The sequence below is a fragment of the Dromaius novaehollandiae genome, chromosome 17, assembly GCF_036370855.1.
Source record: "Dromaius novaehollandiae isolate bDroNov1 chromosome 17, bDroNov1.hap1, whole genome shotgun sequence".
In the NCBI taxonomy this organism is placed as follows: Eukaryota; Metazoa; Chordata; class Aves; order Casuariiformes; family Dromaiidae; genus Dromaius; species Dromaius novaehollandiae.
The window spans coordinates 13,235,832-13,249,482 of NC_088114.1; the positions used below are offsets into that span (position 1 = coordinate 13,235,832).

The 13,651-nt window shown below is 52.3% G+C and overlaps 1 protein-coding gene and 1 non-coding gene across 3 annotated transcripts in view; both read left to right on the plus strand.

Annotated features, from left to right (window-relative positions):
- Positions 1–16: 16 nt before the first annotated feature.
- LOC112994701 (U4 spliceosomal RNA) lies at positions 17–157 on the plus strand. The gene has a single exon (XR_003262003.2). It is a non-coding gene; the product is annotated as a U4 spliceosomal RNA (small nuclear RNA).
- Positions 158–3,802: 3,645 nt separating this feature from the next.
- The window catches only part of PXN (paxillin), a 47,831-nt gene continuing 37,982 nt past the window's right edge, over positions 3,803–13,651 (plus strand). Inside the window, exons 1-2 of one of the 2 annotated variants that reach the window (XM_064522276.1) lie at positions 3,810–3,911; positions 8,358–8,608. In XM_064522276.1, coding sequence (XP_064378346.1) covers positions 8,410–8,608 — 199 coding nt within the window. In that variant the 5' untranslated portion in view covers positions 3,810–3,911; positions 8,358–8,409. Of the gene's footprint in view, positions 3,912–8,357; positions 8,609–13,651 lie in introns of both variants that reach the window. The other variant, XM_064522278.1, reaches the window with a different exon arrangement.

Consider the following 13,651-nt stretch of genomic DNA (forward strand, 5'->3'; position numbering starts at 1 on the left):
GCGGGAGGAGGGGGTCAGCTTTGCGCAGTGGCAGTATCGTAGCCAATGAGGTTAATCCGAGGCGCGATTATTGCTAATTGAAAACTTTTCCCAATACCCCGCCATGACGACTTGAAATATAGTCGGCATTGGCAATTTTTGACAGTCTCTACGGAGACTGAACCTTGGTGTGAAAAGACAGAAAAAAAATCTTGTGTGTTAGTGGTGCTTTCCTGTTGTAAAAGGTGGGAGAACAGTCGTGAAAAAGTGTCCTACGACTTCATCGCGGCCACAATGGCCCATTGTGCGGGGACACAAGAGCTTTTGTTCCCTGCCGCCGCCCGCCCCAGCCAAAAACATGTTTTAATAAATCGAGGGCGCATTTACATAAAAAGCGCAGTTCCCGCCTCGCCTTTCAGAGCCGCTGAGAGGAGCTGATCCGTGAAAACGGGCGCGGAAGGAGCAGGGCTCCCTCGAGCAGAGCGCTCTGGGGGGAGCCGGGGGGAGCATAGCCAGCGGGGCGGGAGCTGCCCCTTCGGGAGGCAGGGAGCGGCGACGGTCAAAATCGTGCTACCTGGCTCCCGAAGTGCTCCGAAACGTGTCGGGGAACTGCTTCTGTTCAGCGCACAGCATCATTTGGCGCAACTGCTCAATTAATGTATCCATCCATTGGCGTCGCTTGCTTAAAAAAAAGAAAAAGATGACTCCTTACTGTCAAAGGAAGCTTAAGATTTACTCTGGAATAAAGCAGCTGCCGAGTTTGGTGTAAAATCCTGTTTTTGAAATTAAGTAAACCCCATCTATTCCTAAGCTGCAGCTGTCGTTGTATTTAATACCTACGTAGCCCCTGCGGAGGGGGACCAGGGACCATTGCTCCCCGGCTCCCCGGGCCGAATCCCGGTGCGGAAGCTGAGGGCAGCTGCTCTCTGTCGCTTCGTGTGAATTAGGTTTTATGCTGCTGACAAGTTACCTCCAAAGGTCTCTGGTTGTGTTTGCTGGCTGTGCGTGCCACCAGGATGCTCGCACCCTGCCCATGTGGCCCTGAGCTAGGCAGCTCTTTTAAACTATCACTATTCATAACTCCTTAAATTATCATCAGTATTTGAAAGTGGAAAATTTAGTAGCAATTACTGATATTCTCCCTTTATCTTTTTTTGGTAACATTCACCTATGCTGGGGTGTTATGCACAAGGGTGGCCACAGGATGACTAGCGAAACCTCCTAGATGGCACTTGTCCCCATATCTGCACTTAACTGCCAGCAATGTGAATCCATAATCCATACGTGAAGCGTAGAGCTGCCATCGCCCTTTGCCGGAATAAGCCATGCTGATAAACAGGAAAGGCATCTGTCGTTTACAGTGAGTAATACAGTTCCTCTAACTGCCTAGTTCATACAAATAGTGTTAAATATGGCATTTATTACTTGGCTGCTTCTTTTCTCCTCTGATGAAGCTGTACCTGTGACAATAGGCTGGAGTGGTTCCTTTGTTCTACTGCACTAGGTCACGTCCTACATTGCGTGCTAGAAACCGGGTTTGTTCCTTGTGCCTTAAGAGATCTTCTCACAAACGTGAAGTGATTGGAGTTGTGGGGTAAGGAGGGGAGGTTGCGCGTCGAGGTTTACTGCCATTTGCTTAAGCTAACGGAAGCATTTCGACTTAACGTCTGACACTGTTTTTCACGCGTTCACCTGAAGGAACAGCGACATCCCCCTCGCACGGTGCCTGCGGTGCAGCACAGAGGACGCAGACCATGAGGTTCTGCCGTTCTCCTCGCTCTGCACTTTCAGGTCATGGAGAGCGCACCGGTGAGCTCTGAACGCGCCTTACAGGGCAGCGGAGCTTCATAGCTGTTCTTCTCTGACACAGAGTCAGCCTGCTGCAGGGAAGGACGCTTTTCATAATACCGCTGGTGAAGTAAGCGTGGATCGTTCCTCTGTTTGGCAGTCAGCCTGGGATCGCTGTCCTCGAGCGGACAGGTGGGCAGCTAACACACGTAGCCTCTGCTGAGCGCCCGGCGTGGCGAGGTCAGAGGGTTGGGCCACCTCTTCGCTGTGCAGCTGGTCCCTACCTGGTTAGCGACGCTTTGGCGAAGGGGAGAGAGGCCTCGCGTACGCAGCCTGAACGCTTGGGTTGTGCGGAGCCAGGAAGTCCTGGAGCCCATCCTTAAACTGACATTGACTCATGGTCTGCAGTGTTGCCAGCTCCCGGCCCCGCTTCCCATCTGGAAAATGGGGATGATAATTCCTTATCTATGAAACATAATGATGCAGCAGAGTCATAACATGCATTAGTCACAGGTGAGGAATACCAGCGCGTTTCTCTGACGGCAGTACCTGCCGCGAGGTATCGCTCCGGGCTTCGTTCCTCGGTGCCTCTTGGTGGCACTGGCCGTGAGGGACGCGGCTGCTCTCAGCGTCGCTGCTCCGATGGGGAAGAGTTGGCCGGAGGCGGCCGTCCCCGGGGAGCTGCAGCTGCCGGTGCTGCAGCTGCACACGAACGGGGCTCGAGCAGCGAGCAGGTGTTTGTGAGTCGGCGAGAGTTTCAGAGGCAGAGAGCAGGCAGCTCGCAAGAAAACGGGAGCTGCAGAGCACTGAGGAAGGACAGGAGAGGGTGAGCGGTGTTTGGGTGAATTTAGCTTGTGCCTGCCCTGCTGAGCAGTTGCCTTAGCAGCTTGACTTTTAACCTGCCTCTACCCGGCCTTCGGGGCAGAGCCGCCTTCCTTTTGCGTGCAGCACTGGGACACAACCTACTGCTTGGGGTGCAGCCCTAACTGGTGTGATGCCACGCTCAGGTCAGGCAGAAGAGACTGCTTTCTTGATCAAACCCAGCATTTTGTACCCGCTTCTAGGCTGCCGACGGACCTGTGGGAAGCAGGAGCGTGCACCAGGCCACCCTACAGCCACAGCACGGCGGACGCTTCAGTCTGCAGAGGTCAAATACGGCACAAGCCAAGGGAGAGGCCTGTCACTCGGTGCTGGAAGCACCCTCGAGGTCCCAGGAAAGGCCTTTGCGAGCTCTGGAGATGAAGGATATGTTTTGGATCACCTCAGGTCCACCGTGGTACCGGCAGTAGGGGCAATGCCAGGGCTCACGCTTCTCCGCCTGAGGACGCGCGCCGTCGAGTCATCATGTAGTGAAAAAGGCAGTGACGGGTTTTGATGAAACGCAATGTGACCGTTCCTTCGCATCGTGTTTTAAGTTTGGGTGTCGATAATGAAGCACGTGGTGAAAATCCATGCTTAGATTTAGGATGTGCGACACCAGGCCGCCGTCCTCCAAGAACCACCGGAGCTGGAGCCAGACCCGGGCCATGTTTCCCAGAGGCGCCGGCTCCTCGTGGTACCGGCGCAGCGCTGGGACGGGGCCTTTCCGGGCCCCGCGCGATGGCTCTCGCCAGGGCGTTTCGCGGCCAGGACGCCGGTGGGACCGCGCTGGCTGGAGAGCCGCGAGCAGCCGACCTCCGCGCCTGCGTCTGCGGAAACGCGGCGTCCCGCAAGCGACGCCACACGAGCGCTGCCGCGCGGGGAACAGCCGCGGGCCCGCTGCTGATTTTTTTCTTTTTCTTTTTTAAAAAGTGCCACAGGCGTCACGTTTCCTGCGTCCTCCGCCGTCCCCACGCTGATGTTTTGGGGATATTTGACATGATACGTCATGTCGCCACATGAGCCGCCCTTTCTGCCGCCGCGGGCGGGCAAACGCCGCCGCGCGCTCCCTCCCGCCCTGAGGCAGCGCGCGCGGCCGTTGCGGCTCGCGCCGCCAGGGGGCAGCGCCGGGCGGGGCGCGCGGCCGCGGCGGGGGCGGGGCGGGCGCGCGGCCGCGGGGGGCGGGGCGGGCGCGCGCGGGGGGCCGCGGGCGGCCGGGAAAGTTGCGAGGCGCTGAGGAGGCGGCGGCAGCGGCAGCAGCCCCGGCGCCGCCATGGACGACCTGGGTGAGTTGCCGCCCCGCCACCCCCCCGGTCCCGGCTCCGCGGGTCGCTCGGTGCCCCCGCGCTGCTCCGGCGGGTCGGTGCGTTGGAGGGGGCGCGGCCGGGCTGGGGCTCGTCCTCGTCCTCGTCCTGCCCCGCTCCGCCGCTCCCGCGCCCGCCGAGCCCCGCGACCAGGCGGCGTTGGCAGCCGGCGGGCGCCCCGGGAGGGTCCGGCGGGCCGGGCCCGCCCAGCCCTGGCGCGGCGGGTGGCGGAGCCGCGGCCCGTTACTCCCCCGGCTGTGGCGCGGGCGGGCGTGGGGCCGGCTCCCGGCGGCGCCGCTGCTGGGCTCCTGGGCCCGGGGCTCGGCTTCGCCCCCGGCCGCCCCCGGGGAGAGCCTCGGGGCCGGGCTGGCGGCGGAGCTCCCGGGGCGAGGGGCCCGCGCGGTCCCCGCCTGGGGGGTGCAGCCGCCCCCTCCCCGGGTGGGGGAAATAAACGGAATTTCTGTTCCAGCTTCCTCTCACGGCCGCGGTCGCTGCAAGCGGGGACGGTTCTGTTTCCGTTTTCTCGGTTCCTCTCGGTCGCGCCCCTCGGAGCCCGGTGCTCCCCGGGCCGCGGCGTTGGCGGGCCGAGGGCGATCGTTGCGTTCCTCAGCTTCACGCGAGCGGGGTGACTTTCCAGCTGGCCAAATGGGCTATTGCGCTTTCGACACTTCCTTTCCCCCGTAGGAGGATGAGCGGTCAACTGCAAAGAAAGTCTGGAAAAAAAAGAAAAAAAGTGAAGTTGTGCCTGTTTTCTTCTCTCATGTTCTCCATAGGTGTTAAACATGTTAACGCAACCAGAAGTTAAAGTTTAAAGCTGACTTTTAAAGTGTAACTTTCTGTCTCAGCAACTTGGATTCCATCGAGTCGTAATCACGCCAGGTCTTTCTCGGTTTGGGTGCAGAGTGTTTCGGAGTGGACAAGGTCAGATTGTCTGGTGGTAAAGTTGAACAACCGAGTAGAAACCTTTCTCTCCCTAGGCGGGTCTTCTTTGGTCTGCAGAGTTCATCGTGGAAGACCACGCCATTTACTTTCCCTCCGCAAATCATAGTTAACCCCAAAACTTTCTTTCTTTCCTAAAACCACTCAGCTTGGGATGCCTGAAGGAGGGAACGTTGCTGTGCTGATATAACTCCACTGCAATAAGTCAAACTTTTGAACTGAAGTGAGAGTTGTTTGTTTTTCTTTCCTCATTATCTATGGGCGGATTATCCGACTTGTGGATTAACTGTGCCATGGATACAGACGTCTGAGCTGGCTCTGTCCAGAGGCAAGCCGGACCGGCAGGGCTTGTTGGCTCAGGCACCGTGCCAGGTGGACATAGCTGTGCTCTCTCCAGGCCCGGTTTTCGTCCGGGAGCGGTTCGGCGTTGAGCCTGAGCTGACCTGCCTTGTAGGTTCGGAGTTGATGCCGTGTGAAATCAGTTGAGGTATTTCTATGCCATGAACGTGTGGTGCAGAAACACTGAGTGACTGATAGACCCTGCTGGACCTGAGGGGCCACCTCGCAGAAGCTACTGATGTCTTTGTGCTTAACGCCTTGAGTTTATCACCAGTTGCTTAGTTGTTCCTCTCCCTTCCAGAGGCCCAGGCTGGTCAGTGCGTGCTGGTGCGCCGAAGGTAGAGGTGCAGGAGTATCTAGTTTTCGCACTGCTTGTGCTGGAGAGGTCATGAAACGCCCGTGAGAATGGGCTTGTGTTGTTCCTGGAGTTTATTTGGAGCAGGAAAAGCTTTGTTCCTTCCCCCCGCAGTGGCGAAGAAATGATTTTACAATGCGCAGTCCGCACAGGAAGCTGTTTGCGAGCTCTGCAGGCCTGACTCGCGCACCCCGGGGAGCGGGGAGCCGCTGCCGGGCCCTCCAACAAGCCCGAGTAGCACCCGGTGGGGAGGGGGGAGGAGGAGGAGGAGGAGGAGAGGGATTAGAGCAGCTGACCAGGCTCGTCCAGATTGCCTTCCTCAAATCTCCGTGAGGAAGCATGTCTTGCGGATGTGCTTGGAGTTTGACAGGAAGCTTGCTGGATGAGTTTGTCATTCTGCGGTGTCGTAAATTAGCACAGAGAATAAAACTGAGCCCTAAAGAGGGGAAACTCTGACTTTAGCGGTATCGCCCCTTTCCTCCTGGGGATCACCCGGCTGCGGGGTGTTGCGATGTGCTGTGCTCACACCACGCGAGTGACCAAGCACGTATACTTGCTTCAGAGTATTTGGGGTATCGAACGAGGATGTTGAGTTCCTCTTGGTTTTGCGGTGCCACCGTGTCCAAGAGAGATATCTGACCAGTTCATTGGGATCCCCCGGTTATGGGGGAGGAAACTTAGCTCGTGTAAAGTGTCGTGTATTTGTGTGGCGAGATAAGTAGGAGAAAGGAAACTTTAGATTTGCTGCAGTTTGGCTAGTGCCGGATGCTGCTGCTTGTGACTTTCAACGTTTTTATGGCTTCAAAGAACTGAATTCTCACTTTTGTCTTTGAAAAAAAAAGAAAAGATCTTCAGTCTATTCATTTTTTTAAACCGATTTCTCATACTTGTTTTTAGATTTTTATAACTGTTTACCTACACAGAACAAAACACTAACCATATGCAGTAAAAAGACTGATTTAACTTCTGTAAATTTAGTCACTTTAGTTTTCAAGAGCTAGCAGAATGCTGCAATGTTTAGTTTTAAAGGACTAGAAAGGATTTTACAGCCTCAGAAACTTTTTTTCTGAAATGGGTTGTTAGCAAATGCCTCTGTGAAATCTTTGCTGAGCTTTGTGTTTTATTTATTTATTTTATTTTTTTGAGGGCTTTGGTAACTCCAAACAGAAATGGCCTTGCTTTTAGAAGCTTTTTTTTGGGGGGTGGGGGGAGGAGGGTGGCTTTAAAATTCTTGGTTTTCTACTACTTAGTTATTTTTTTAAAGACTTCAAAAATTTTAGCTGGATTTTTGCAATCAGAAGCAAACCAGCTTTCACTAGAGCTTGTAAAAGATATTTTACAAAAAAATTGTTTTTGCTCTTTAATAAGAATGTATTTGGCAGTGTTTTGGCTGTGCATGTAAACTAGACTGCAAGCTTCTTATTTTAGGTGTGCTTGCTCACTCCGAGGAGGGTTTTTCTTTTGGAGAAGGCTTGTCTAGCAATCCAGCTTAAAATTCTGGGCACAGAGATTCAGTGACACAAGAGATCTTATTTTAAAAGTTGTTTTCCTCTGTTTTAGCACATTTCTTCCACCCTCTCTTCAGGGCTTAATCCTCTCAAAATTGGTTTAAAAGAGAGCAGTCTTGCCGCTGATTTTTCATGGGAGCGTAGCGAGAGGCGCATGTGTTTCCATCTGTCATCTCTGCAGGCGTTTGGGAGATCGCCGTGCTCTCTCAGGGAACGCTGCCGGCCTCCCTTCTGGAGGTGATGTCTGCCTGTCTGACTCAATCCCTTCAGTTCGGTAGTCATGTGTAGTGGGGTTTTGGTCTTAAGTGATTGAATATTTAGCCCGAAATTACTCACGGTCAACTACGCCCAGGAAATGGTGCTGGGGGGAAACGGTGGTAAAGTAATTTGGTCCCTGGGCTTTCTACTGGCTCAGGTTTCTGAGTCATTCCCGCTGCTGGGCGAGAAGACTGTAAACAGAACTAATGCTCTGCACAATGGGGTTCTGACTTGTTTCAGCTCCTTCGCTCTTCTGACCCTCGTAAAACAGGGCCTTTATTGTCCTGAGCAGCTCAGACAGGGAGTCCTCTGCCTCAAGCAGTGTGCGATGCAGAGAGAGGCTTCTTTTCTTACTGCCTATTTCCATGGAAAGTCTGGACTCCGTGCTGTCTTTAGCTCCTTTGTCCCGAACTGGGAGAGGTCAACTTATCCCAAGTGCTCAGCTGCCCCCCTGGTTAAAATGGGTCCTCTGACACCATCGCTACCGCTGCAGAAAGAAATGGGTAACCTCTCACAGATCTTGTTTAGTTCTGTTGCTCTGCTAGTTCTCGCCTTCCTGGGGAATGGGAATACTTCAGTTTCTGCAGACCTTTTGTTCCTCATCCCTTTTCCCCTTGAATTGCGTGTATTATGTGAAACAAGCTGTGAAACTCCAGCAACGGCGGACACAGTTTTCAACTCTGGCAGCAGAACAAGTAATAACGATGCACTTCTGGTTAGATCAGGGCTGTTTTTCTTATCTACTCTTAAGACCTATATACATTCCTAAATCAAATCTGTGCAACTAAGCCGATACAGCTTAGCATTAAGATTTTACGCCATAATGTGCATTGCACTAGAGAAAAATAGGCCTTACTTCACTGGTTCTGTATTGGAGCAATGGACATGTGTAATCTTTTGTACTTGCATACATTTATTTCCTACAGGCAGATTTAGAAAGTTTGAGGTGGACGGGGGGGGAGATAACTTGTCCATGGCCACAAAACAGATCTGTTCGAGGTGGACTAATGCATTAGTTTTGATGCCCAGGGTCTACTCAGCTTTGGAGGAAGCCAGAAGAAATTCTGAATTCAGCAGTGTTATGCTGGTGGAAAAGCAGTGCGAGCAAACAATCTTGAGTCCCGGTTTCCTGCTCTGCGTCTCAGATTGCTGCTCCCTCCTTTGTGTGCTGAGCTTCTGTGTCCCTTTTTGTCCGATGCGGAAGTTGGTAATGAAGATGCTCTTCTGCTTCAGCTGCTTGAAAGTGAGACATTGTCTGTGCGAAGCCTCCCCAGGATATGGTAAGAAGATGAGCTTTAGGGGATGAGTTTCTTGCTCTCTGTAGCTTGTCCTGACTTAGGGTTTAATTTAACATGTCCTTGAAGTACAGGATTTTGTGCTACTAGGCTATTATATTTTAAAGTGCTAGATGGGGAATCGTGGTGACCTCTGGGTCGGGTTCTTGTTTCACTGTTTGTAAAATCTCACTATGCATCTAATCCTAATTAATTGTAGGTTGCAGCCAAAAACGGTGATTCCTGCTGCCCCTTCTCTTGTGTGCTTGCTGCTTCCTTTCTTAGTATCTGGCTCCAGAGTGGGTTGGTTCAGGTTGCTAGATCAGTTGGCAAATCAGTCCCATCCCCCAAACTGAACAAATTATTTGCAGTGGGATCTGTAAGCTGAACTGTCTCACCCTGTGGCAAGCTAAGTGGATCCAGGGCAAAGTAGAAACAGGGAGTGCTGGCTGCTTTAGAGGGTGTTTTTTCCCACCTCCCTTCCTTGTGTCTGCAATAACAGTTGTGTGGTTGGCTGGATCAGCAAACTCATTCCTCTGAAAGCTAATTTTTTTTGTTGTTGGTTTGTTTTCAGCCAGATCAGCTTCTTGATCTGGTTCACCACATGTGCCAGGACTAGGATTTGTGCACACAAGGGCATGGACAGTGGCATGGGATGTGAGTGAGGCCACTTTTTTTTGGCTGTGGTTTATGTTTAATCTAGCATGAAGTAACCATTTATCCACAGTTTCAAAAACTTGCTCTGGCTTTGGGCATACTGTTTCTCCATCTGTAAAACAGGGATAATAGCTCTTTACCTGCAAAGTGTGGTTAATGTTTACTAAGATGTTTGTGCTTCTGAAATAGCTTCCAGCTGAAGATCTCAGAATAGTAACTCTTTCAAGCTTCTCCCCATCACTCTTGCTGGAGCAAGGCAATGGCAAGTTGGAATTAAGTTTATAAGCTTTTATTTCGCTTCTCAGCCCTGGATATGCTTCCTCTCTGCCTTTCTGATTGCTCATCCTTTTTTCATCCTCTGTTACGTCAGGCTGTGAGTAAGGTGAAAAGATTCCCTTTCCCTTCCAAGCTCCCCTCAGTTCCCTCCTACTCTAGTCTTTCCCTTTACCGCAGAGCATCATGAAATCATTCAAAAAATGTCATGTGCTAAAGATGTACTGTAAAAATAGGAGGTGGGCAATGACTTTCTCATGTCACTCTTTAGTTATTTTTCCCATTTGTGCTCATTCTCATTGCAAATGGCCCCAGAGCAGCAGGAGCCGACTGTCTGGAGACGGTCTCGATCTTGATTGATTGGTGTGGAAACCCATGCTCTCTCTTCTGTGCTAGGGTTCTGGAGCATTGAGACACTTCTCTTGAAGTATGTTTTTAAGTCCTAATGAAGTAACCTAAATAGAAATGGCAGCTGGAGTCGGAACAAGTTTGGTGTTTATGGCGTAGGAGCTGGAGTCCCCGAGGTCCTGTGTCTGTGCTTTTTAGGAGTCTGGTATGCTCTTTTTTTCTGCTCGTACAAACGCAGCTTTTTCTTACAGCAGACAATGATTATTCTGAATTTACATGGGAAATTTATCTCGCCAGTTTGAGACAACTACTTCTGTGGAACATAAGCAACGAAGCCAAGAGAGCTTGGGGCAGGCCACGAGGGGAGGCAGCTGTTACTGTTATTGTTTGGCCGCTTTTCCTCTGTGCTGGACTTCCTCTACACTGAGAACAAGTTTAGTTTGTTATTTAAATGATGTGGTAGTTTGAATCTTCAAATGTAGTTTGTCTTGTCACTTCTCACAATGTTCTCATTATCATACACAAGTTCTGTATGGAGGACTTTGCTGGGCAGACTAGCGAGTGCGTCTGGCTGACAGCACGCAGTAGCGTGTGACTTGATTTCTGGCGTTTTAGTGTTTGTTGTACTTGTTTAAGCTTCTAACAGTTTGCAAATGATGTGGAAATAAGAACAGCAAAAAAGGTAAATGCTGCTCTAGGGGAGAAACTTTCTGAAAGACGCTCTGCGCGGGGAGCTGTGCTTTAAATGGCTCGGCGGTAAATCAGACTGCATGGGGTCCCGGGAACAAGCCAAACCCGTATTTGTGTCACAGAATTGAGCTGGCAGACAGAATTAATGCTGTGTCTGTCTAGATCCCTGGTAGGCTCTTATGTTATTTCCATCGCTGAAGAGCACGACAAGCAGGGGATTTCGGTTCCTGCTCGCAGGAGAGCTTGTGCTGGTTCCCGGCCCCTGGTTAGGCTGGGTTTCCCCGAGGGCGGGAGGGGGCAAAGAAAGCTGGAAGTGGAGAAGGCCGTAGGCGGGAGGGCTGTGAATGATTTGCCATGGATTAGGGGTTGATACCCCTCGTTCTGTCTCTCCTGTGGCTCCAAGCGAGCTCCAGGCGTCTCTCTGAAATGGTCTCTTGCGTTGGAGCCACTGATTTCGGCTGGGTCAGGCAAAACAGCCTAAGGCTCGCTGCACGTCGGCTGGGGCTGGTCGTGCCCCGCAGGCCTCCTGGCCTGCCTGGTCCTCCTGGCTGCCTGCCTCGTTTGGGGTTTGTGTCGCCGTTACCGAGGCGTCCCTCCTGGGCAGAGGTGGCCCGCAGGGGTGAGAAGCTCTGAACTGCAGCTCTCCCTCGTGCTCGCCACGGTCTCACGTGGGAGACTCTCCGTGGGCCGGGCCGTGCGGTGCACAGCTGGGGCTGTTGGGCCGGGCTGCGAGCAGCTCCGGCAGTCCGGCAGGATCCCTGCAGAGCGCTGGGGGAGGGAGCGACATGCCATTTCACCCACGTCATGAAATCTCTTATCAGTGGCCAGCTCAGTGCTGTGGGTGGGTGAGCGGCGTTTGCCAGAAGAAGCTGCCTTTTATTTCTGCTGTGAAACGCGAGGCGCTCGAAGCTGCCCGTGCGGCCGGGAGCCGCGGAGCGCCTGTGCGGAGGCCGGGGTGGATTCGTAGCCGGGTTCTTGTAGCCCCGCGCTTGCAGTTCTCGGTTCCTCCTGCTGGTGCCTGATCCGAGCTCTGCCGCTTGGCCGTCCCGAGCGGCTCCCTTGGGCAGGGCCTGATAAGCGCAGCTGCTCTGGCATGCTGCTCCTGGGCTGCCTAATTGCTTAAATCTGGCGCCTGCAGTGCCTTCTGCCTGGGAGCAGGCTTGGGAGCCGGGCGCGCGAGACCAGGAGGCCTGTCAGGTTAACGCTGGTCTTGCCCTGAGGGGTGGTTACGGGCTCAGCTTGTCGGATGCTCGTGTACCATCAAACGTGATCAGCAGTGCTGCTCGGGGCAGTGGGAGCGCCGAGGCCCTGCCGGGCTCCCCCGGTTACGTTGCCCGGGTTTGAAGACCCCCTGGGTGGGGTGGGATAGCCGGTGGGACTCGTCCGCGGCGGCCTGGCACCGCTCCCTCTGCGGCGGCCTTGCCCTGCTGTCGAGCCGCCGGGCTCCTGCGCGGAGCCGGGCAGCTGCTGGCCGTGTGCGCTGGGGAGGAGGGATGGGGCAGGGGGCCGGGGGCGGTGCGGGGAGGAAGCTTTATGTAATTCTTGGCTGGCTTCTGAGTAATTGTTTTAATGAAATGGAATGCGGTGCGCTCAGTGCTTGCTTGGCAGAAACAGCCGTTTTTTAATTTTCTATTTTTTGGGGGGGGGGGGGGAGAAGTTGGAGCAGCCTGTTTTCCAGCTGCTTTAAGCAGTTAAGCTTCGATTTGCCCCAGAGATAGGAGCAGAAGATTGCTCTCGGTGAGGGGGCTTTTTGCACTGGTGCATGTGTGTGGGACGCTGTCTTTGTGCATTTAACGTGTGAGTGATCCAGCCTGGTCCCTCTGTTTGACGGAGGGCTTTGAGTCCTGGTATGTGGATCAGATTAACTTTAAAGTGCTCAACAGTCATGGGATAATAGTGATGTGAGCAGGTACATGTGCACATGAAATATGTATGCATCTGGATACTTGATAGGAAAATGAGTTAATTCTCTACTGTGCCCTAGTTAAGGAACCTGGAAGGACATGATGAGTCGAGACAAGGCAGTCAGCGTGATATTCAGCACAGCAGAAACGTACAGGCTGGGAATCTCGACTTCTGCGGATTGGTGCAAAACACTCTCTTCCCTGATGGTGGTTGACTTATATCCCAGGGTTGGTGGAGGAACAATCAGAGATCCTGCTGAAACCCCTTTTTTAGAAAGTAGTCTGAGGAGAGATTTATTTCATGTACCTATGAAGGGAAGTTTTTTCTCATGCTGCTTCTATTTCAGTATTGCTGACATTTCCATTTTTGGTCAGCCCTGGAGGTTGGTCTCTTTTACTCATCTTTTACCTCTCAAAACCTACTTTCTCCATAGTCTTTGTCTCTTCTTTATTGCAATTTATTGTGGTTATGAGTTTTGCTGTGAGTAAAACAGCCTCAGTTGATAGACTGGAGTGTTTCTCCTATTTGAAAAGTAGACAAATTACTTAGTTATGAGTAGAGCAAAACGCAGCAGAAGTAAAGATAAGCTAACCTTCCTGCTTCTACTACAGTGAACTGTAGCGGGAAAAACAATGTGTGTTTTAATTCTCAGCAACTTTGAAGGGACCCCTTCTGTATCTAGAGAGACATTTCATTTTTGCCCCTGTTGTCTTTGCGAGGAGGGAACCTTGTAAGATCTGGTTTATGGGCCTTTCTGGATGTCACTGCCCAGCGTGACTGTGTGTGTGCGTGTATATGTATTTATAATATATATTTTTAAGGAGAGGAGCAGGAGTTACTCTGTGCCTTCAAATAGTTTTTGTGAAGCGCTGGTCCTGCCTTTGGCAATGGCTAATAACAGAATAACAACTGCTGTGCAGGACAGTGAGATGAAGAAACTGTTGTGCATTTGATCACTTTACTAGTATTGTTCTTGGTAAAGAAAAATCCCAATTATTTCTCTTGCAGGTAACACAGATGATAGGTCGAACGATAGGTCCTCTCCCTTCTTGCGGTGCGAAGGGATAAGAACACCTCAATTGGATTCTCTAGCTCTTCTCCATTCACCGGCTGCCATATACTCCAGTTCTAAAAATGTTTATTTTCTGTCTGGCTTTAACAGTTTTCTTTCTGTGG